Below are 24,705 nucleotides of genomic sequence, written 5' to 3' on the forward strand. Positions count from 1 at the left end.
GAGGGAAACTAGAACATAGAAGGATAACTGCAATGCATGCTTACAATACATATAATCTAGGAATGTGTCAGACCTGAGGCCTTAACTCATTTGGTGTCTCACTATATTTTATTCTACTTGGTAACAGATGATCAGAGTCAATAATTAGCCTCAGAGACCCTGAGGGCTTGAAGTTTATTACCTTGTATGGAAGGTGTTATAGAAAAGAGAAGTTCTATGTCTGCTTATAGCTATTAAAGATGTACGATTGACTGTGACTAATGTCTGGAACCTATTTTAATCTGTCATTGACGCCATGGGGGGCGTGTACCCCACTGCTTTATAAGTATCCACAACATGTATGTTGGTCAGAAGACATATGTTGATGTTTTCTCCGGGCTGTTACAAACTCATCGTTTGATTGCACTTTTCTGGGGCCTCCGTGGTTTGTGACACTGCTCTACATTGATTGATTTCGCGACAGTTTCTTGAAATAAAAAGCATGTGCATTATCTAATTAGAGCTGTGTTTGCTAAAGAGCTGTGAGACAGAGTTGATCTAAAACAGCATACCTCTGCAGCTGCACCTGTCGAGCAGGTCTGTTTGGATAAATGTCGTGGGTGGGGTGGGGGGGTTAAGAGGAGGGATCAACAAAACAATGAAGGAAAAATGACACGAATGAGAAAAGTGAAATCCAGACTGACAGGAGCAAGAGAAGGAGAGGAACGAGCTACAGGGAACATCTCGTACAAACACTCAAATACAACCTCTCTGCTGAAACTGCAGGTAAGACATGTTCACTAACATGTGAACTGTGGACTCTGTTCCTGTTGTTAGTTGGTGTCTGAATAGGATCAGTTCACCCAGCAGCCTGTAGAGCGTCATCTGTCTGCGCACTATGTCAAAGGAAGCTCTGTATATGCCTATATGTAACACAAGTACTGATATTTAATGTTATCATGCAGTGTGTGAAAGTGTGTAAAAACATGCAACAACACACGCTACCTGTTTATACTGCAGCTTTACAGCTTTAATATCAAAGCTAAATGATGTAACTTCAGGAAATGGTTGTGCAGGCAGGTGTTATCGAGCTGTGTGCCTGTACGGTCTGATACTCCAAATCTGTTTCATGACGACGTGAAAGAAATCAGCAGAGAAAGGCAGCCGTGGGTGTGGGTCGCTACGCCACATGAAACTTTATATAAGCCTTTGACACCAGTGTGCTCAACAGTTATACAGTCTGTTGTTGACATGTGTGCGCCGTCACGATACTTTTACCAAAGCTGGATTTATAAACCAAAAACATTAACAGAATCACAACGACAGTGATGGGTCATTGTCGGTCACACTGACTGTTGATCAGGTTCAAATTCAGCCTTTTGGTTTTATACCAGTGTTTCCCCCAAAGTCTCGTCAAAATGGTCAAATTTCACATGGTCTTTGTGTTCTTATTGGTCAACAGTGATTCTCTGTCATGATGGCCATTTTGGCACTTTTTCACATAGGACTGGGTAGGCGTGGCTAAATCACTATTTAAAAACCACGTTTTGTATTCAGTTCATCTTTGTCTGATAAAAAAGTGATCATTAATCTCACACGTTTAATTGTGACCTATACTTTTTCTTAGCACTGAGGTTGTGAGAACAACACAAAACCTCACCTCCATCATAGGTTCACCAGTGTTAATATAAAGCACTGGTATAAAGTGTTACACACAGATTTTACACATTACTTTTCATAAATGTTATCATCTTCTCTGAGGAAGCTTTTGGATACACGACAGCTCTGTGATGTCTTGCATATTTCAGTAATGACCACTGTCTTCGGATTGTTTACCACATGACTGAGTAATGGCTCAACAATGCTGGTGGTGCTTCCTGTACGGTGGCTGCTCGCACGTTTTCATGAGCCAGTAAATCTGTCTGTTATTTATTTTATTTTGCTTCTTTACTTTCCTAAAGCACTCATATATTGTGTTCCATCATTTTTTCCAGTGCTGTACAAAAAGCAGCTGATGTTTGGATTAGTGAAGCTTCCACTCTGCTAATTTCACACGACAGCACATTTCTGCCTGGTATGAAGAAACTAACAGAAAGATCGCTCTCATGAGGTCACTGTGACAGAAGCAGGCTTCCTTTCACTTCTCTTATTCATGAAATAACAGTTTATTGTTGAATGCTGGAGCGAGGTGCTTATACGACATAAATACATATTATCCTGCCAGTCAGAGTCAGCTGATCTCAGTACAGCACACACTAAAGAAACACGAATGACTTGCAGTATTTTTTCCTCATTGCCTCGTTTAACTCGGTAATGATGACGTCCTGGCCGAGAATATTCCAGCCGAGCCTGAATTTCTTGATCTTGCGCAACTACTCCTTTGTATATTTTCACTGTGTGTTTTAGCTTTAGTGTGTTTAAGTTAAGGAAGTGCACACTCACACTGAGAGTCTCATGCTGCCAGCAGCTCCAGAGAGCTTCTGAATCAGTTGATGGATTAGGCGAACAATGAATGTTTTAGAGTACACTTAGGTTACATGTTACCCAGCAAAAAGGGGCATGAATCCTCTCGGTACCTGTTTGTCCTTCACTTTTGGTTCTTGATGGATATTGCTGAAGTCGAGCTTTAGACCGGTGATAATGAGATCATTTTCATGATAGTAATATATGAGCTAAGACTGGGGCTGTTAGGCTGTATCAGAGTGCAGATATCCAGGCTGGACGAGTGAAACCAGCCTATCAGTCCAGCTCGTCCAGGTTTCAGGATGAAGCGAGTGTTTGCAGCACTACTGTCACTGTTCTGTATATTATTGTGTAACAGTGACTGTTCCTCGTCTGCGGTCATGAATTTTGAGTACGTTAGCTGGGCCAGGACTTGCTGAATGGAATATGGCTCCCATCTTTCATAGCAGTGACCAACAGGTGCTTCGACAGGAAATGAAGGAAGCTGGTCAGAGGGCGTGGCTTGGGTGTGTCAGACACTTGAAGAACAGGTGGATGGATAGATAAAAACATCTAATAATTCAAAGTTTATCACTTCAGCTTGTATTGGAGAGGTGGATGTTGCCCAAGATAATACCTCCATCCACTCCATCACTCACTGGCCAATCACAGGAGCAGAATGAGATTACCCATAATGCACCACTAAATGACAGGATATCATTCCTGTCTCTGGATATCTCTGTACAACTCCTCCATTTCATTCACAGCACACAGTGCAGTAGTTCCAGCATTACTACTGCATCCTCTACAGAGAAAATAACAAAGTACGGGATCTTAACCATACATATCCATGTATATATATTTAATATTCTCTGCTATTAGTATCTCTTAGAGCTATTTTGTTTCTATTTTGTAACTTTGTAACATATTGTATTAATTAGTCGGTTACTGTTCTCACTGCCTCGAGTAACTGGGAACACATATTTTCAGGGATAATTAAAGAGTTCTGGTTCTGATTCAGCGTAGTTTGGAGTTCCCATGAACAAGCTCCAGACCAGTTCTGTATAAACTCAGTCTTTTCCTGTGGCAACGAGAATTAGATGAGATCTGAACAGTAAAGCTTTTGAAAGTCATGTCTGCTGATGCACACGGTTTAATATTTTTCTAATCTTCTGTCTGTCTCTATATGCAGCTTAAAACTAAATGGCTATGTCACTACCTGCTGCCTTCCTGTCTGAAGAACAGTTCACCTGCCCTATATGTCTGGAAGTATTTACCAAACCGGTCACAACACCATGTGGACACAGTTTCTGCCAAACCTGCATTTCCTCCTACTGGGACGGAAACAGTACAAAAATGTACCAGTGCCCTCTCTGCAAAGAGTCCTTCCTCAAGAGACCAGCTCTCCATATCAACCTGACCCTGAAGGAAATAACTGAACAATTCAAGCAGATGGCCGGCTCTCCTGTGGTTGACAGACTTGGAGGAACGGAGCCTTCCAGGTCCCCTTCCCATCATAATCAACCACTGCCACCCAGATTCCAGAGGCAGGGGGAGATGCCCGAGAACATCTTTGCAGAAATGATGTCACGTTTTCAGCGCCCGCCAGACCCCGGGCTGCCTCACGCTGCACTCCCCCAAAGCCAGAGTCGAGATGGTGCTCCCTTTGTCAGGACGGAGCATCACGACCCCCCACCACCTTACCCCAGGTACCGAAATATACTGAAATATTGCATTACAATATATTTGACTGAACCACATTAATAGTAAATGGACTGGATCTTATGTTTTCCAAGTGCTTTATACATGCCTCATTCACCCGTTCATGCAGCCACCTTTTTCTACACTTCAGTGCTTCCCATGTAGCAGTCACACATTCACACTCTGATGGATGCGTCAGCAGCTTGGAGTTACTGTCTTCACTGAGGACATTTGGCACGCAGACTGGTGCAGCCAGGGATTAAACCACTAACACTGTAGCTAGTAGATGACCTGCTCTACTGTTCAGTTTTATTCATATATCTCCAAATCACAGCAGCAGTCACCTGAGGGCCACAAAAAGTCTGTAAAGTTGGACTCAGTAAATGACTTCACATTTGTAAAGAGACGTTCACAAAGTTACCAAATAGTACCAAACAATCATCCAGATTTCTCTGGATGATTGTTTGTCATTAGTGTGTCAGCGGGATGTTTGTGAGAGTAGTGCCACAACAAAGCATAAATTATTAAATTTTTTTTTTCAGGTCTATGCCTGTAGTGGTGAGGTATGTGGGGGGACATTTTCATATCCTCTACACAGAGTCATGTGAATGTTTGGGCACCCCTGATAATCCTCATATTTTTCCTTCATAAATCATTATTTGTTTGGATCAGCAATTTCATTTCAATGTGTCATATAGGAGACACACACAATGATATTTGAGAAGTGAAATGAAGTTTATAGGATTTACAGAAAGTGTGCAATAGTTACTTCAACTAAATTAGGCAGGTGCATAAATTCGGGCACCCTTGTTGTTTTATTGACTTGAATACCTTTAGCACTAATTATTGAAACATAAAATGTGTTTGGTAAGCTCATTGACCCTTGACCTACATACACAGGTGAATCCAATCATGAGAACGGGTATTTAAGGTGGCCAATTGCAAGTTTTTCTCCTCTTTGCATCTTCTCTCGAGAGTGGCTACAAGGGAGCCTCAAAACAGCTCTCAAATGACCTGAAAACAAAGATTGTTCACATCATGGTTTAAGGGAAGGATACAAAAAGCTGTCGCAGAGATTTCAGCTGTCAGTTTCCACTGTGAGGAAAATAGTGAGGAAATGGAAAACCACAGACACAGTCCTGGTTAAGGCCGGAAGTGACAGGTCGAGGAAAATCTTAGATAAGCAGAGACGAAGGATGGTGAGAACAGTTAGAGTCGACCCACACACCAGCACCACCGGCGCCAGTGTCTGGCAGCCTCGCCTCTGTCAGTGCGCCCCAGGGTGGCTGTGGCTACACAGTAGCTTACCGTCACCAGTGTGTGAATGGGTGGATGACTGGATGTGTAAAGCGCTTTGGGGTCCTTAGGGACTAGTAAAGCGCTATACAAATACAGGCCATTTACCATTGTTCAACTATTCTGCACACTTTACACAAAGAGATGCTGTATGAGAGAGTGATGCAGAGGAAGCCTTTCTGTGCACCTGCCACAAACAGAGTCGCTTGAGGTTTGCTAAAGCACATTTGGACAAGCCGGCTTCATTCTGGAATAAGGTGCTGTGGACTGATGAAGCTAAAACTGAGTTATTTAGACATAACAAGAGGTGGTATGGAAACAGAACACAGCACTCCAAGAGGAACACTTGCTGCCCACAGTAAAATGTGGTGGCACTTCCGTCATGCTGTGGGGCTGTGTGGCCAGTGCAGGTACTGGGAAATGAAACTGCTGATCCAAACAACCAGTGATTTATGAAGGAAAATCATGAAAATGATCAAGGGTGCCCAAACTTTTGCATACCACTGTAAATGCTACAAGGCTCCCACAGAGAGGACCAGATTTACTAAGTGGACACATTAGCTTGATGCCACAACAGCAGAAACGCTTTGATGGGAGGATTCAGCAGCAGCAGTGGACAAGCAGACCCGATGAGGGAGCGAGAAATCGGAAAATGAAAAAAACAATCAAATACATGCTCAGAGATTTTACGTGAATAAACATCCATCTCACACAAATCAATTAGTTAAACGACAGACACGTCTTAAAAACATATAGGCCTAGACAACCTGCTAATACTTTTCATTCCTCGTGGGTTTGTAAACTAATAACAGTGTTATATGACGTTTGGCTGCTCTGTGCTCTGCTGTATGGAGAGATCAGCACCTCGTGGCTGTTTGGTAGTTTAAATGCTTCAGATAGTCTCCGACCCCTGCTCTCAGGGAGTCCTTACCACGCCGACTGTTGAACTTTACAACAAAACTACTTTCCAGTATTAAGCACATTTTATGTTTATGCCTGTTTGATAAACAGTCCAAAGCCACAGAGATTCCCTTTGTTACGATGAATAGCACGAGCCGTCATTTGCGTTGGAATGACCTGAGCCCCTCCACTCCTCTTCTTTGGAAAAAAAGAAAAAGGTTCAAATGTTTCATCACTTATTGAAATATACATGTTATTAAACCAACTCAGCAGTTTCAAACGATTGAAGAGAAGGCGAGTGGGCTTCTTTAGGTTTGTGAAGACATCCGGCCTGGCATCCACGAGGCTTCTTCACTTTTAAAACAACAGACTCTAGTAATGGTTGTCCTCTTGGAAGGAGTACTGAGACTTCTTAACCATTACTAATGGTATTAGTCCTCAAGTGAGACAAGGTTTTAGCACTGATGTTTACAACAGAAACATTTGTATGGTGCCACTGGAGTATTTTTGCATTACTCACAGCTCAAAAGCATCTTTTGTTTTATACTGGGTGTTGCTCAGGTCACCCACTGCCTAAAACAAGTGTTTCTTGACTGGTTGGCCATTGCAAACAGGAGGTTTGAACAGGAGGTGAGTGGTTGTGCTGTGTTCACAAAGATATCTCGTCAGTATGACATCATGAACGGACGGGAAAAAAACTGTGTGAAACAGATTGTTTAGAGGAGTGTTTGCATGTAGTATCAGTGTACATATGACAGGAAATAAGAAAAGCAGAGTAAGGAAACCTTTTGTGTTAACAGCTAAATGTAACCATACACGTGTCAAACTGTAAACAACTGAATAATATGTCCTGGAAACCAGACGACAGGTTAATCAGTCACTTACATGTTACGGCTTTATTCAAATGTTGACATGTCCAGTGACTCGGATTTGCCGCCGTGCCCCATCCACCTGAGAGGTCTGGAATTCTTCTGTCGCACTGATAACGTGTGCGTGTGCAGCACGTGTGTGGGGACGTCAGATCACCTAGGACACAACATCACCCCCGCCAAACGAGAGTGGCACTTGAAGAAGGTTTGTGCATGTGGTGGTTGGCTCACAGCTAACTGGGCCTCACTGACTGGTTTAGTAAAAGTTCTCTTTGAGAAGATTAAACCATCATGCTGCGGGGATTTGTTGCAACTTTGTTGTAGGGTTGGGAATTCTTACAGTTATTGTGATGTTGATATGTATTTCTTTAATTTTCAGAATGTTGAAGGTTTTTTTCCTCACAGGCTCCTGATATGCTGTCATGGCATGATTCTAATTTTCACAACAGAATAACTGGAACGATGGATTCCAGTTTGGGCTGGCATGTCCAAAGGTCAGAGTATCAGGTGGAGCTGTGAACATCCTCACTGCTAAACTCTGGGCTGGACCACACAGCTGTGCTATCATGCACAGTCTGTTAGAACTATGTCTCTAGGTTTGTGTCTGTGCAGAACCACAGTGGATTGAGATGAATCCAGATGTGACTGCAGGCTTTCAGCTTTGATTCAGCAGCTTTAGCAAAACTCCTGCACTCACTGTTCAGGAATTAGAAGCTTTTCTACACAGTCTCCCTTTTTCAGAGGCTCAAGGTGAACGAGAGTATTTTCAACATTTTAATTTTTAAAAGTTGAATTATGTATTAATACACACACATTTAAATATAACACTTGTATTTAATATTTTAATGAAAAACGGCTCCCTGATGTTTCGAACCCTAAACTGTAACCATCTCCAGCTGCTGCTTGTTCGTGCGTCTCTGTGCCTTCAGTTTTGTATTCAATAAGCTGCTCTATAGAGTTCAGTTAGGGTGACTGACTTTGTTATAATATCCCATTTCTTTATCTTGATAAACTCTTCGGCAGAGATGGGCAGTAACGCGTTACTTGTAACGCGTTACTGTAATCTGATTACTTTTTTCAAGTAACGAGTAAAGTAAGGGATTACTATTGCAAAAACGGTAATTAGATTACGTTACTTTCCCGTAGGAACGCTGCGTTACTGCGTTACTAAAACCGTGATTTTTTTGGGAGAATGTCTCACGACAGTGACGTAAGCGAGCGTGTCGTTCGTGACAACAGCTGTGTGCAGATCAACAGTGGATCACATATCGATTGTGGGAGAGAGTATGAGCGTGCAGCGTTTAAAGCGTGGAAGTACTGACCTTACTTTGAGTTTGATTCCATAAAAAGTGACAAAAACATTAGTGTCCGCTGTGCGTGGGAAGAAAACTTCTCTTTACAGCGAAAAAACCCCTAAACTTCTGAGCAAGCACCGAGTAGCTACGACGTAATGGGAAACTCACAGAGAAACTCGCGGATTCTTCCACTGACTGCTGCGGCTCACCTGCACCAGGGTAAACCTCCGCCTGCCCCACTCCTGCTTTACAGGTGTCAGCCGGGGATCAGCTGATCACGGGGTCGGGTTTAAAAGAGAGACACCACCCACCTGTTCGCCGCTCAGACATCATTCTCTTCATGTCAGGAGCTCCGAAACTCTGCCGACGTCAGTCTCCGCCTGATTCAGCAACCGTGAGTGTTTTTCCCTTCGATCCTCTTTTTCATCCCGGCTCCGCTAGCTCTCTGTCTGTAACGCCAGTTCCGAAGCCACGCTTCGTACACTGATCGTTACTAGAATAACTGCGTGTCTGTTCCAACCCACCGCTAGCCTTCGCCGCGTTTGGGTCTAGCCAGCACACCACACGGGCACGCCGTCCTACTGTGTGTAGCTCGCCCCGCTGTGACAGGATGTCTGAGCCTCCTATAGACCCAGCGGAATTTGAACGGCTGAAAGCCGAAGTGCTATATCTTCGCGGTGTGGTAGATCGGATGTGCACAAAAATGGAGTCCCTCACCGAAACCGTCCTCCAACTTTCCACTTCCGTCACTTCGCTGCAACGTCAGCCAGTGCCGGTGAGCGCGGAGCCCCGGATCGGACTGCCAGACAAGTGGAACGGAGTTGATGGCCGGCCTGATGGTTTGCTCACCACTTTAGACATGCTGTTCGAGTGTCAGCCCACTAAATACACCACCGCCCGTGCAAAGGTCGCACTACTAACCTCTCTCTTGTCTGGCCAGGCTCAGGAATGGGGCGTGGCTCTCTACAACAATAAATCGGCAGCTTGCAATGACTATGCCCTGTTTGTGGAGGAATTAAAAAAGACGTTTGTTCCCCCTAGCAGCGAAGTGGAAGTGGAGTCACAGCTGCTTCATCTACGCCAGGGCAGTCGACCCGTCTGCCACTTTGCTTCTCAATTCCGCACCCTGGCCGCTAAGCTACAGTGGGGGGATGCTTCTCTGTGCTCTATTTTTCTGGAGGGACTGGCTGATTACATCCGGGAGAAGATGACCGGCCGTGAGGCTCCTAAAACCCTGGACGAGGCCGTGGACCTCGCCCTGAAGATCGACCAACGAGTGATGTCGCGGCCTCACCACACCCCTCGGGCCTTCAAACCCTTCCAGGCTCAGAGGACCACGTCTTTGCGGTCACCTCCCCCCTCTGATGGAGCCACTGCTAGCCCAAGCAGCACATCCAGCGAGGAGCGCATGCAGCTGGGTGGACTCCCCAAAGAGGAGAGAGAGAGACGCTGGTGTGAGGGTCTCTGCGCCTACTGTGGATCAGCTCGACACCGTCGTCCCCAGTGCCCGCTACGTCCGGGAAACGACGACGCCAGGTAGACTGCGGGGGAGTCCCACCTGGCCCTTCCCACTCCTCTGACCCCTCTCGTTTCCTGTTACCAGTAATATTTCTCCTGACACACCAACAGTTCTCATCTGAAGCCCTCCTGGACACCGGAGCCGCTGAGAACTTCATCGATCAAAAACTAGCCACTCGACTTCGCATTCCGTTAACTTCTGTCGATCGATTTCTCCCGGTGACCTCAGTGGATGGGTGACCACTCCAACCCTACCCGATCCAGTTCCAGACCCAGCCGGTTCGCATGTCTATTGGGGATCATCAGGAGGAGATCCGGTTTCTAGTAGTCTCGGCCCCTTCCTCTCCTCTCATCCTCGGATACCCCTGGTTCCGTCAACATGACCCCCACGTCTCCTGGTCTTCCTGCCAGATCCTGGACTGGGGTCCCCGGTGTCCACGCCGCTGCCTTCTCTTCCGGACTGAAAAGGACTCTAAGTCAGAAGAGGCGTCACCCCCGGAGCCCATTGATCTGGATAAGATCCCTCCGGCTTACCATGACCTAGCTGAGGTCTTCAGTAAGAGGCGAGTCTCTACTCTCCCTCCACATCGTTCCTACGACATGGCCATCGAGCTCCTCACGGGAGCGGTCCCTCCTCGTGGTCGCCTGTTCTCGCTGTCACCCGCAAAGAACAAAGCCATGGAGGAGTACGTTGCTGAGGCTCTCCAACAGGGCTTCATTCGCCCTTCTACCTCCCCTGCAGCTGCGGGATTCTTCTTTGTCAAAAAGAAAGACGGCGGGCTCCGCCCCTGTATAGACTACCGGGGCTTGAATAAAGTCACCGTCAAGAACCGCCATCCTCTCCCTCTGCTATCCACCGCACTCGATTCCCTCTCCCAGGCCTGCATCTTCACCAAACTAGACCTACGCAGCGCCTACAATTTGGTGCGGATTAGGGAAGGGGACGAATGGAAGACAGCCTTCATCATCCCCAACGGGCACTGGGAGTACCTGGTGATGCCCTTCGGCCTCTGCAACAGCCCTGCTGTCTTCCAACATCTGATCAACGATGTCTTGCGGGATATGCTAGGCCGGTGGGTGTTTGCTTATCTGGATGACATCTTGATCTACTCCCGCACCGAAGTGGACCATATTCGCCACGTGCGGACCGTGCTGAGCAGGCTGCTCGAGTACCAGCTGTTCTGCAAACTGGAGAAGTGTGCTTTCCATCAGCGGTCCACCACCTTCCTGGGCTTCACCATCTCCTCCAATGGCCTGACCATGGACCCGCAAAAGGTCCAAGCCGTGACCCAGTGGCCTCAGCCCTCCAGCCTTAAGCAGCTACAGAGCTTCCTGGGCTTTGCCAATTTCTATCGGCGCTTTATCCGCAATTTCAGCACCATTGTCGCCCCACTGACATCCCTCACCAAACCAGCTAACCTGCCCAAGCCCTTCTGCCTCTCCCCAGGTGCGAAACAGGCATTCAGAGACCTTATCCGCCAGTTCACTACGGCTCCCGTCCTGCTCCACCCTGATCCTGCCAGAGATTTTGTGGTGGAGGTGGATGCCTCCAATGTTGGCGCGGGCGCCGTCCTTTCTCAACACGGCCCGGATGGAAAACTTCACCCGTGCTGCTATTTCTCGAGGAAATTCTCTGACACGCAGCGACGGTACGGTGTCGGAGACCGAGAACTCCTGGCCATCATGTGGGCCTTAGAAGAGTGGCGGCAGTGGCTCCTGGGAGCGAAAGAACCGTTTCTGATCTGGACTGATCATCAGAATCTGATCCATATTTGTTCTGCCAAGCAGCTTAACCTACCGCCCTGGTTCCAAGAACACCAAGGCAGACGCTCTCTCCAGGCAGTTCGCCCAGGGCGGCCTCACGTCGGACCCTGCACCTATCCTACCAGCTCATTGTTTCGCTGCCCCCCTTCGGTGGCCCTTGGAGGACTCTATCCGGGATGCCCTGACCGCCGAACCACCTCCGCCTGACACCCCGGCTGGGAGGCTCTCTGTACCATCCCGGTGCCGTCAGGAGGCCTTGCTCTGGGCTCACTCCTCCCCGCTCTCTGGTCACCCGGGGCCCGACAGGACCCTCCAACTCCTCCGTCGTGCCTTCTGGTGGCCCTCCATGACCCGGGATGTCCGTGACTTTGTTTCCGCCTGCGACACCTGTGCTCGGGCCAAGTCCTCCACTCAGCCGCCCGCTGGCGACCTTCGCCCTCTCCCTGTGCTGAGACGTCCCTGGTCCCATGTCGGCCTTGACTTTGTTACCGGCCTCCCATCCGTGGACGGTCTTGACACCATCCTCACCTTTGTGGACCGGTTTTCTAAGGCGGTGCACCTGGTCGCTCTGGCCAGCCTCCCTTCTGCCAAATGGACGGCCGAGCTCCTCCTGGACCATGTCGTCCGGCTTCACGGATTCCCCAAGGACATAGTCTCCGATCGGGGGCCCCAGTTCACCGCCAGGTTCTGGAAAGCCTTTTGCCGCCTGATTGGAGCTTCTCCCAGCCCGTCTCCGGCTTCCGCCCGCCATGAAGGTCCATCCGATTTTCCACGTCTCGCAGCTTAAACGGCGCGTCACTTCCTCGCTGGCGCCCACCTCCCGGGCCCCGCCCCCGCCCAGGTTCGTCGATGGGGGTCCTGTCTACACTGTCCGGCAGATCTTGGACTCCCGTCCCCGGGGTCGGGGGGTCCAGTATTTGGTGGGCTGGGCTGGCTACGGTCCTGATGAGCGCTCCCGGGTGCCGTCCCGCTTCATCTTGGACCCTTCCCTGATCTCGGATTTCCGTCGCCGCCGTCCTGGCCCGTCGGGTGCCGGTCCTCGGGGGGGGGGGGGGGGGGGGGGGGGGTCCTGTCAGCCGGTGATCAGCTGATCACGGGGTCGGGTTTAAAAGAGAGACACCACCCACCTGTTCGCCGCTCAGACATCATTCTCTTCATGTCAGAAGCTCCAAAACTCTGCCGACGTCAGTCTCCGCCTGATTCAGCAACCGTGAGTGTTTTTCCCTTCGATCCTCTTTTTCATCCCGGCTCCGCTTGCTCTCTGTCTGTAACGACAGTTCCGAAGCCACGCTTCGTGCACTGATCGTTACTAGAATAACTGCGTGTCTGTTCCAACCCACCGCTAGCCTTCGCCGCGTTTGGGTCTAGCCAGCACGCCACACGGGCACACCGTCCTACTGTGTGTAGCTCGCCCCGCTGTGACAACAGGTGAAAATAGAGCAACAGGACCGCTGAGTCTTTGACTTTATTTATTTTCTGCTGTGTTTTACTTGCATCTATTTGAAAGACTGAGTGTAAACACACACAAAAAAAAAAATTTATGTGCTGGAATGTGCAGAAAATAGGTTTAAATGTTAAACTAATTTCTTCAAGTCAGAGAATGGTGCATATAATTACATTTTTGCTTGATGCATAAAGTTAAAAGATTAAAACTGATAAAACAAGTTTTAAAAAGAGACTTTTCCATTTGATTACATTTTGTATGATGGATTATGCAGAAAAAGTAGAATTGGGCTGAAAGATCGATCACTTTATCACCTCTTCAGGTTGTAAATCATGTTTTTAAAAAGTAACTAAGTAACTAAGTAATTAATTACTTTTGAAAAAAGGAATCAGTAAAGTAACAGGATTAATTTTTTGGGGAAGTAATTGGTAATTAGTTACTGATTACTTTTTTTCAAGTAACTTGACCAACACTGCTCTTGGGTTGCTTTTGCTTTGGCCCATTATCCAATCATGTTTGCTCTCACTCATCAGAATTCATACTACTTCTATCAGCAGTAACACCTGGCTCCACCGTTTTTGTGAAACACCTGAATTAAAGCTGAAGATCTGCACTTCAATCATATTTTCAGTGTTTGTCAGTTGACACAGTTGATTTTAAATCAAAGTCAACTGTCATTGACAAACAAACTGTGCATCTAATTGTATATAAACATGCAACTGCAGCAGAGCATGTTTAATGCGTTGGTTGTTAGACACACTGTGTGTTTTCTGTCTCATTCAGGCTAAGTTAGGTGTTACTGAGGCGGAGCTAAAGGAGCTCATCAGTGAGAGAGAGAGAAAAGTGGAGGAGGTACACAGCTCCCTGCGAGAGATAAAGGTGAGTGATGTGGTGTCAACACGACTGCAGGAAGAAGCTTCGCTTATGGATCGTATGTATTTATTCTCTCACACGTGCACTTTGTTTGTTTGTTTGTTTTGTTAAGATAGCATGCTACATTGTTCCAGGAGCCAATCAGAGAGCAGAGATCTTTAGCTGACACTTGTCCTTAAAAACTGTTCATGTGGCCGAGCTGTTCATGTCTAATGAAATATCTCAGAAAAGAAAATGACAGAATAGATACCAAAAGTGAGCACACTTTAGTTTGTCACATTTTGCATTTATGGTTGTCTCTGAATTCTTCTTTTCTACTTTTCCGCTGGTTGCTGTTCGTGCTTTAATCAGGATAGTGCAGAGAGAGAGACGGATGAAGCCGTCTGTGCTTTTTCCAAGCTGATCTCCAGCGTGGAGCACTGCCAAGCTGAAGTCTTGGAGGTGACCAACTACAGAGACAATCATACTGCACACACTATTTTTGTCTCAAAGTAGACGACACATTTGTCGGCATATTCATGAACACACCCTTTCTGTGGCACCCAGGTGATAGAGGTGACTCTTCGAGCGGCAGAGCGCAGAGCTCAGAGCGTGCTGAGAGAGCTGGAAGAAGAAATAGCTGAGCTTAAACGGAGGAGCTCAGCACTGAGTCAGCTGGCTCTGTCTGAGGACTACATATTCTTTCTCAAGGTATGAATAAATAATGAAATGAGGCACCAGATAAAATAATACAGACGTAATACATTTGCAGTGCTCCACTAGTTAGTCCCAGTAACAGATCCAGAAAGTAGCTATAAGTCCATTTAAGGAATATACTGAGAATTGAGATGCAGAGATGTGAAACCCTGGATCAGGATTACTCATCTTGCTAGAGGCACTAGCTGCTGGGAGACATGAAAATGTCTTCTCCACTCACTTTTTTTTACTCCTGATGCTTTTATGTTATTGTTTGCATAAAACTACCAAATGATTGTCAGAGAATTGTGAGAGCCACGGTTATAGTACTAAAAGCTGGGGCGCCCCAGTCACGCTCACAGAACAGTTCGGTACAAGCAGCGTTTGTTAGGGTGCAGACACGTGACCAGGGAGGAGAGGGTTGTAGAGGTGCTCGTGGTGGCAACAGGAACGAGTGAATGAAGCTGATGAGTGTCGCCCATTCAGTTGCTAGAGGTTGCTGTTAGTCAGTGGGAAATTTCTTCCTCAAGCCTTGGACCAGTCATTAGAAAAGAAGCCTTCCCCAACCAGCTGGCAAAAAGTTTGTGATTCATTTGGTCAGCAGCATATTGTAGCACTGTGGTTTACTGGAATCGACAGATTCTCTGAGCTGAAGCGAAACAAGAAAAAGAGAAGATTAGGCTTAAACGAAATGCTGTGTCTTTTGAAACACATCGGCTGTGGCTGAGGCACGACTTCTACTTTGTAGGCATTTCTGGTTTGTGCCACACCTTATACTCCTGCTCAGCCAGTAGGTAGTCAGTAGCAATCTGCTAGCAACCAAAGCATTTACTGGGAGGTTTTTGGTGCAAACTCCAGGAACCACTGCCAACTACCTTTCCAGCAGAAACTACTGATGTTTCCAGATGTAATCTGCAGTGAGGGGAGGGAGTGCATGGACGAGAGTCTGAAAACAAGCAGATATGTTCTGGAGAGAAGAGAGAATGAAGGTTAGTAGAACCTGGACAGAGTTCAATGAGAGGGAGACAGGTGAACATGTAAGGAGTACATGGATGAGTTTGAAGGACAGTGCATGAGAGAGGTGCAGAAGAGAGTGCAGCCAGACCTTTTCCTAAACCGCCGATGAAAATGAAATCGGTGATTATTGGAATTTGTTATTTGGCCCTAAGTAACTGGAATTTGGCTACTTTGAGCATATAGTATGATTAACATGATATGTAACATAGACTGTATGTCTTTATGACATTCCTATCTCCCTGCAGACGTTCCCTTCCCTGTCTGCACCTTGGCAGGCTAAGAACTGGTCCGGAGTCTCTGTGTCATCTCAGCTGACGTCAGGTGTGATTCTCAGGTCTGTCAATCAGATGATGGAGCAGTTTCACAAAGAGCTGCGAATACTGCCAGAAATCTGTAAGTCTTCATTCCCACCTCAAGTTAAACTGGGCAGTAAAGTCACGTTGAAAATTCAAAAGAGCAAATAGTGTCTCTAAACCTTTGCAACTCAATGGAACGTCTGTACAATAGCAACGTAGCCAAAAACAGACCATCCTAGCATTATGTAATTCTAAGTTCAAACTCTGCATGATCGTGTTTTCATTAACAAACATCAAATATTAACTCAACATTACAAAAATGTGTCTCTCCATACTGGTAGGTCAGCAATCGTCATCAAACCAGTCTTTATCTAGACCCAACCCGAGTAAGTGTTTTAATGACAGCACACAATTCTTTACATGTTAATATTCTTCTTCAAATAAATGACTTGAAGAAAATGTCGAGAAGTCAATTTATCACATTTTCTTTGCAGAGGTTAAGAGGGTTCAAGAATATGCAGGTATGGACTTAAATCCTTTTAGCGTTTACTTTTGTTTGAGCCCCGAGCTAAACTGGCGGGTTTTTAGAAACTCCATTTCAAAGACGTTTTGGCATTTACAGTTTTCTGTCCAACTTGTGTACCGGACATCATTCATCTTTAACCCGAACTCAAGTCAGCAGTGTTACAGGGTGGAGGAACTAACCATTGCTCTATCACTGTATCTGTCAGTTGACATCACTTTGGATCCCACCACAGCCCACCCACGTCTCACCGTCTCAGCAGATGGGAAGAGGGTTTACTGCGGAGATCGCCATCAGGTGGTACCAGACAACCCGAAACGCTTTGACCGGGTAGTGTGTCTGCTGGCCAACCAGGGCTTCAACTCAGGGCGCCATTACTGGGAGGTAAGCAATATGGAAACAAGCTCTTTTAGTTTAAACTCTCAGTCTCTGTGTACAAACAAAGCAGTCCATCTGATGGGTACGTGGAGACATGAGCGAGGGGAGCTTTATGACATCTTGAGTTTAGTGAGAAGATTTTATGTGTTTCTTTTTGCTAAATTACTGATTAATTAGTGTTTTTTATTTCTTTTTTTAACATATGGGGGATCTCCCATCATAACTGGAAAAACTATGGCATCCACATTAAAGATCAAAGCGCACTGCAAATTCGGTGTCGAATGTCTAAATTAATCATTACCATAATGTCCTCTTACAGGTGGAGGTAGGGGGGAAGACTGATTGGGACCTCGGCGTGGCCAATCGGTCCATCAACCGTAAGGGTAAAATCACCGTGAGCCCCGCCCATGGATACTGGTTTCTCAGCCTTCGGGATCAGTCCGAGTTCGCCTTCAGAACAGAACCATCGACCAACTTGACGGTTCACATCAGACCATCTCGGGTGGGAATCTATGTTGACTATGACAAGGGACTGTTGTCCTTCTACAACGTAGATGCCAAAGTGCTAATGTTTACATTCACAGATAGTTTTTCTGATACCATCCATCCATTCTTCAGCCCCTGTACAAATAAATCGGGACGGAATGAGGCTCCACTAATCATCTGTCCTGTTGCAATGACAGAATGATCAACTATATCAAGTGCTTTAAAGTACTGCTTCAAGACTTGGATACAGAAACATCTGCAACTAATAACTGATCATTTTATTCTTTGCAGCACAATAAAGAAGAATATGGCCTTTGGTTAGCATATGCTAAAGCTGCCATTGTGATTAATATTGGCAGAAAATGTGAAATTCTTTCAGGAAAATACGGACTCTGCATCCGTCAAACTAAAGATGAGCGATGAGCCTCAGCTCAACGGCCTGCATTACCGATGGCATGGAGTCGCATGTGGATTTGGCAGTTTACACTTCTGGAAAGGCACACTTACTACATCATGAAACAAAAATGACACCAAAGAAGAGCCAGGACTGTTCAGAAAGTGCTCTCCTTGGCCGTCAGACGTTTGAGACTGCTGCAGAGAATCCTGAAAGCTGCGTCCTCAAAAAGAAACACTTCATTGTGTTGCTGTCATCACATTAAAAATGAGAAAATATTTTCCTTAAAACATTTACAGTGGCCATATTTTGATCATGAATCAGTGTGTGTTGGTATGTCTGGACTACATTTTTTATGTGTGCTCTGTGCCTTTAAGAGTCTCTGCAGTCTCTCCTTTTTCTGATTGGCTGCCGCTGTCTCCGGCAGACCTGTCCTCAGCTGCCCAAGTCATAGGCTGTATCCCAATTCAGGGTCTGCAGCCTTAAAGTACGCAGCCTTAACGATCCACAAGGGCCGCGTACTCAAAGACCGCTAAGGCCAGAAGTGCGAGGCTTGTGAAATCGGACAGTCTAGCCTCCGTCCCGCTGCCCAGGTTGCCTAGCAACCATGATACTAACAGCTGGAAACGTGTCATACAGCTTTGTTTGACAGAGATGAAGGAGAAAATCTTTTGTTCATTTGTTTGTTTCTACATGAGCTTTGATCATTCTCTGTAAGATTAAGCTCAGCTATTGAACGGCGTATATTTTAAAGTAAAGGCTTTAAAACCAAGTTAGTGCAAACGTCACTAACGTCACATGACTTTGCCGACATGTGGCCAACAGGAATGTTTTAATGTTCTTTGTTATTAAACATTCGCACATAAATAAGTGACATAATATTCAGTACTTACTTTTAAAAGTTTACTCTTCGGGCGCCCCTCATCCGCTGTTTTTTTCTGCAAATTTATCCACACCCACCGCCGCGCTATGCATTCTGGGATATGTTGGGCCACGAAGTCTACACTGCCACAGCCTTAAAATTCAGGGACATGAAGGACGCATTTGAGGACCGCATTTCGAGCAGCCTTTGAATTGGGACAGCTTTCGTTGCGTCGCTGTGACGTAATCGGCCTTAAAATGTGGCCTTTAAGGCTGCAGACCCTGAATTGGGATACAGCCCTAGTATTTAATCCCTCTGTGTGTCCTGACAACAGCTAGGACAGTGTATAGTACTGTAAATAGCTTTGTCCACTTATAAACAGCACTGAAGCCCATTTCCTCTTGTATGTTTTCTCTTGTTTATTAAATTTGGGAGTTTGGGGTAGCGCTTGTCCTCGTCTAGTTTAAGTAGCACTTCTTTGGAAAAGCTTGTTTCTTTTGTTACTTTAGCTGATTTTGGTTCACTCTGGAGTTTCTGCTTTCAGTTTTGGTATGACTGATGTAGCAATAAACCTCACCTTCATCTGTGACTTGGCTGTTTCTGACTTTGGGGACCAAGGCACCTTTTTTTAACCCTTGTTGCGCTCCTGTACCCCCAGAGCGGGGCGTGACAGTATGTTCTCTGTGTTAATGTCCTATTCTGTGTTCTACTGATGAATCATCTAGAGGTAGAATCAGTGGAGTTTTTGAATGAGGGTTTTACACATATGTGATTCGGAGCACGGCAGCACTGATGCCACCTCTGTCACTGTTCGTGATTATTATTTTGTCTTTATAAATTCTTAGATTAATTAAATAAGTATACTTGATGTGATTTGATCATTATTATGTGATTATGAATATAATTTGATTCTGCTTTTGCTTTTCTTCTTTAAAATACTTAAAAAAAACTCCAGCAACTAAAAGACTAAATTGTGAACATTCCCTTTTTAACCCTTTGTGAAGGTAAGAATTTGAGCATTAACCAGTTTTAGTGTGAATAGCTCTTACTGGTTACAGGCCCATACTGTCCAGAACCCAAAAATGAACCCGGTTAATTACAATTACAATTACAAAGCTGCCATAATGAATGTGGCTGACGGAGGCTCGGCTTTCTTTTATCAGACAAAAGCACTCGGACAGTGGGGCAGTGAGAGCCGAGCGAGTCCCCTCACCCACATCTGCTCCATCTGAACTCTGCACTGGCTGCTGGGTAATACTCGTAGGATCAGGCATTAGGACTCTGGGAACAGAGATCCAGTCCAGACTTCCTGTACAGGGGCGCTGGTCAGAGGTCGATGTACTGTGGGAATGCACCCTCTCTGTGGGTCTCTCTGTCGTAGTTATCTTAGTGACTTCAAACATGTCTTTGTCATTTCCTTGTTCCTTTCTGTGACATGTGACAAGCATGGTTTGAATGTTTGGAATTATTTCCATGGATGACTTTTAGACGGTCACAGAGCAAAATGTTGATGCTATCTGAGACAGAGAGAGGTTGTTTCAGGTTAAAGACTTTAAGGTGCTTAAATTTGGTGCTACACACGTACACACACACACACACACACACACACACACACACACACGCACACACACACAGATACTGAGAAGAAGGATGCGAGTTTTTGAATCTCAGCACAGATGTACAGTAGGTCTGTGATGTATTACCACTGGATGTGAGTTGTGATGTGATTAGAGCAGAGTGTAGAGGGCGATAGCAGCCTGCAGGGAGCTGCTGGTGAAATTCTTCCTGATTTTTAGATTTTACAGGTGAACGTGTGGATGTGATGCTTATGGCAGTCATGTGTATGTATGGCAGAGAAATGACTAAATATTCCCTCTAATATTATAAACTTTGTTTAGAAACACTCATCACTGAAACAGTTGATAGAATAATTACAATGATTAAATCGTTTATTGATGAATGGAAATAAAAAAGCCTTTAGCTTAGTTTCATAGATTTCAAAATGAATTCATTGCTCCTTCTTGTATTCAGCAGATTCTTCTTCCCATATTTTCAAAGTTTCTCCAGGATGATTTAGGTGGACCATGTTCTGTTCTGACAGGAGCAATATGATCAATAACTCAAGAAGGTGCATTAGAGAAATCATTTTATAATAACAGTACAGGTAACGTGTAGCTTTAAAATGTACTAATTATTAATCCTTTATTTATCCAGGTAAAAATCTCATTGAGATTAAAAATCTCATTTCCAAGAGAGACCTGGCATCATAGCAACAAAAGTCACATACCACATAGGTATATAACATTTAAAACAAATACAATATCCCATACAAACATGTGTAAAATATACAATAACAGATCAAATTAAGAGTACATTAAAAACAATCACACTGAGTAAAAGAGCTGTTCTCTCGTTCCTTTAAGACAGACTTAAACTCTCCCAAGGTAACCAATTCTGATAATTTCAGTTCCTTCTGCAGATTATTCCAGGAAGCAGGGGCAGCGTATTTAAAGGCCTTTTTCCCCAATTCTGTTCTGATTTTTGGGACAATCAATTGTATGATTTTGTTCGAACGAAGGTTGTATTGGTTGTGGTTTTCACACATATAAACACATAAATAAGATGGAACCAGCCCAAGGAGAGATTTATAGATAAAGATCAACCAATGGGAGAGTCTGCGAATATGCAAAGATGGACATTTAGCAGCAGCAGACAAAGAACAATGATGTACATGATTAACTAATGAGTGTTTAGATGGATGAACAATAAGCTTCTGAGAAAATGCTGTAATGATAAGAAATGGCAACATTTGTGATGTGATACTGATACATCTGGAAGATCAAGGCTGTGGTTTTGTAAAAGGCCACTCCTGATTGGTTATTTGAGTTTATAGGCAGAGGATGTCAGCCGGTGATCAGCTGATCACGGGGCCGGGTTTAAAAGAGATGCCACCCACCTGTTCGCCGCTCAGACATTGTTCTCTTCATGTCAGGAGCTCCGAAACTTTGCCGACGTCAGTCTCCACCTGATTCAGCAACCGTGAGTGTTTTTCCCTTCGATCCTTTTTCTCATCCCGGCTCCGCTCGCTCTCCGTCTGTAACGGCAGTTCGGAAGCCACGCTTCGTACACTGATCGTTACTAGAATAACTGCGTGTCTGTTCCAACCCACCGCGAGCCTTCGCCGTGTTTGGGTCTAGCCAGCACGCCACACGGGCACGCCGAACTACTGTGTGTAATTCGCCCGATCGTGACAGGATGTCTGAGCCGCATATAGACCCAGCGGAATTCGAACGGCTGAAAGCCGAAGTTCTATATCTTCGCGGTGTGGTAGATCGGATGAGCACAAAAATGGAGTCTCTCACCGAAACTGTCCTCCAACTTTCCACTTCCGTTACCTCGCTGCAATGTCAGCCAGCGCCGGTGAGCGCGGAGCCCCAGATCGGACTACCAGGTAAGTGGAACGGAGTTGATGGCCGGCCTGATGGTTTGCTCGCCACTTTAGACATGCTGTTTAAATGTCAGCCCACTAAATACGCCACCGCCCATGCAAAAGTTGCAATGTTAACATCTCTCTATTGTCTGGCCAGGCTCAGGAATGGGGCGTGGCTCTCTACAACAATAAATCTGCAGCTTGCAATGACTATGCCCTGTTTGTGGAGGAATTAAAAAAGACGTTTGTTCCCCCTAGCAGTGAAGTGGAAGTGGAGTCACAGCTGCTTCATTTACGCCAGGGCAGTCGACCTGTCTATCACTTTGCCTCCCAATTCCGCACCCTGGCCGCTAAGCTAAAGTGGGGAGATGCTTCTCTGTGCTCTATTTTTCTGGAGGGACTGGCTGATTACATCCGAGATGAGATGACCGGCCGTGAGGCCCCAAAAACTCTGGATGAGGCCGTGGACCTCGCCCTGAAGATCGACCAACGAGTGATGTCGCGGCCTCACCACACCCCTCGGGCCTTCAAACCCTTCCAGCCTCAGAGGGCCACGTCTTCGCAGCCTCCTCCCCCCTCTGACGGAGCCACTGCTAGCCCAAGCAGCACATCCAGCGAGGAGCCCATGCAGCTGGGTAGACTCTCCAAAGAGGAGAGAGAGAGACGCTGGCGTGAGGGTCTCTGCGCCTACTGTGGATCAGCTCGACACCGTTGTCCCCAGTGCCCGCTACGTCCGGGAAACGACGACGCCAGGTAGACTGCGGGGGAGTCCCACCTGGCCCTTCCCACTCCTCTGACCCCTCTCGTTTTCTGTTACCAGTAATATTTCACCTGAAACACCAACAGTTCTCATCTGAAGCCCTCCTGGACACCGGAGCCGCTGAGAACTTCATAGACCAAAAACTAGCCTCTCGACTTCGCATTCCGTTAACTTCCGTTGATCGATTCCTCCCGGTGACCTCAGTAGATGGGCGACCCCTCCAACCCTACCCAATCCAGTCCCAGACCCAGCCGGTTTGCATGTCTATTGGGGATCATCAGGAGGAGGTCCGGTTTCTAGTAGTCTCAGCCACGTCCTCTCCTCTCATCCTTGGATACCCCTGGTTCCGTCAACGTGACCCCCACATCTCCTGGTCTTCCTGCCAGATCCTGGACTGGGGTCCCCAGTGTCCTCGCCGCTGCCTTCTCTCTCAGACCAAAGTCAGAAGAGGCTTCACCCCCGGAGCCCATTGATCTGGATATGATCCCTCCGTCTTACCACGACCTATCTGAGGTCTTCAGTAAGAGGCGAGCCTCTACTCTACCTCCTCATCACTCCTACGACATGGCCATCGAGCTCCTCCCGGGAGCGGTCCCTCCTCGTGGTCGCCTGTTCTCTCTGTCACCCGCAGAGAACAAAGCCATGGAGGAGTACGTTGCTGAGGCTCTCCAACAGGGCTTTATTCGCCCTTCTACCTCCCCTGCAGCTGCGGGATTCTTCTTTGTCAAGAAGAAAGATGGCGGGCTCCGCCCCTGTATAGATTATCGGGGCTTGAATAAAGTCACCGTCAAGAACCGCCATCCTCTTCCTCTGCTATCCACCGCACTCGATTCCCTCTCCCAGGCCTGCATCTTCACAAAAACTAGACCTACGCAGCGCCTACAATTTGGTGCGAATTAGGGAAGGGGACGAATGGAAGACGGCCTTCATTGATTGATTGATTGATTGGTAATTTATTTCAACATGTGAACAATATACAAGTACATTTAGAAAAGAAATAAGAGAGAAAAAAAATACTATACAAATTACATACAAAAAAAAACATTCTGATTAATTTACATGTTGAAAGGGAGTGGGAAGAAGTATACACTTATTTAATCCCACCCCTTTGCCATAAATTATCAGTGAATATTTAGTCAGCTTCCTTACTGATATAATTTGTAATAAAAATAGTGAACAGATTTCTGATATACTATATACTATAATATCACATCATGAATTTTTTGTTTGTTTGTTTTTAAATAGAGACATTCACTTAATTTAAATATTTTCCTTTTCTTTATAGATCGAGAAGATCATATTTTTATAACTCTTTTTGAACAGTTTTATGTTTGGACATTGCTTTAATTCCATATTCAGTTTGTTCCATAGTTTCACTCCATGAACAGAAACACAAAAGCCTTTTCTTGTAGTACGTACCTTCATTGTTTTGAAGTTACAAAAACCCCTTAAATTATAACTTCCTTCTTTCAAAAAAAAACATACTCTGAATATTACCTGGCAGTTCTTTATTTTTTGCTTTGAATAGAATTTGTGCTGTTTGGAATTTCACTATATCGTCAATTTTCAATATTTCAGACTGCAAAAATAGTGAGTTTGTATGTTCCCTATAACCTGCATTGTGGATGATTCGAATTGCTTTTTTTTGAAGAGTAAAAAGTGAATGTAATGTGGTTTTATAGTTATTGCCCCAGACCTCTGCACAATAGCTTAAGTATGGTGAAACCAGTGAACAGTAGAGAATATGAAGTGATGTTCTGTCGAATACCTGTTTTGCCTTGTTTAGTACTGCAATGCTTCGTG

At 45.7% G+C, this 24,705-nt stretch overlaps 1 protein-coding gene across 3 annotated transcripts; it reads left to right on the plus strand.

Annotated features, from left to right (window-relative positions):
- The first annotated feature begins 627 nt into the window (after positions 1 to 627).
- On the plus strand, positions 628 to 17,782 carry btr01 (bloodthirsty-related gene family, member 1). 3 transcript variants are annotated; one of them, XM_026172129.2, is made up of 11 exons: positions 628 to 765; positions 3,614 to 4,130; positions 7,239 to 7,392; positions 13,992 to 14,087; positions 14,433 to 14,522; positions 14,628 to 14,771; positions 16,019 to 16,166; positions 16,411 to 16,455; positions 16,564 to 16,590; positions 16,801 to 16,976; positions 17,290 to 17,782. In XM_026172129.2, exons 2-11 carry the CDS (start codon positions 3,625 to 3,627, stop codon positions 17,656 to 17,658), a joined length of 1,755 nt encoding a protein of 584 aa, XP_026027914.1. In that variant the 5' UTR covers positions 628 to 765; positions 3,614 to 3,624; the 3' UTR covers positions 17,659 to 17,782. The 3 variants fall into 3 exon arrangements, with proteins under 3 accessions (XP_026027914.1, XP_026027913.1, XP_080159408.1); XM_026172128.2 differs by having other exon boundaries at positions 16,564 to 16,976; XM_080303282.1 differs by lacking the exons at positions 16,411 to 16,455; positions 16,564 to 16,590.
- The last annotated feature ends 6,923 nt before the right edge of the window (positions 17,783 to 24,705 follow it).

The sequence above is a fragment of the Astatotilapia calliptera genome, chromosome 6, assembly GCF_964374335.1.
Source record: "Astatotilapia calliptera chromosome 6, fAstCal68.1, whole genome shotgun sequence".
NCBI lineage: Eukaryota > Metazoa > Chordata > Actinopteri > Cichliformes > Cichlidae > Astatotilapia > Astatotilapia calliptera.

Coding starts and splice junctions, on each gene's coding strand:
- btr01 (XM_026172128.2), top strand. CDS start 3,625: ATGGCTATGTCACTACCTGCTGCCTTCCTGTCTGAAGAACAGTTCACC. Junction 14,772..16,018: donor ACTACATATTCTTTCTCAAG/GTATGAATAAAT, acceptor ATCTCCCTGCAG/ACGTTCCCTTCCCTGTCTGC. Junction 16,167..16,410: donor GCGAATACTGCCAGAAATCT/GTAAGTCTTCAT, acceptor CCATACTGGTAG/GTCAGCAATCGTCATCAAAC.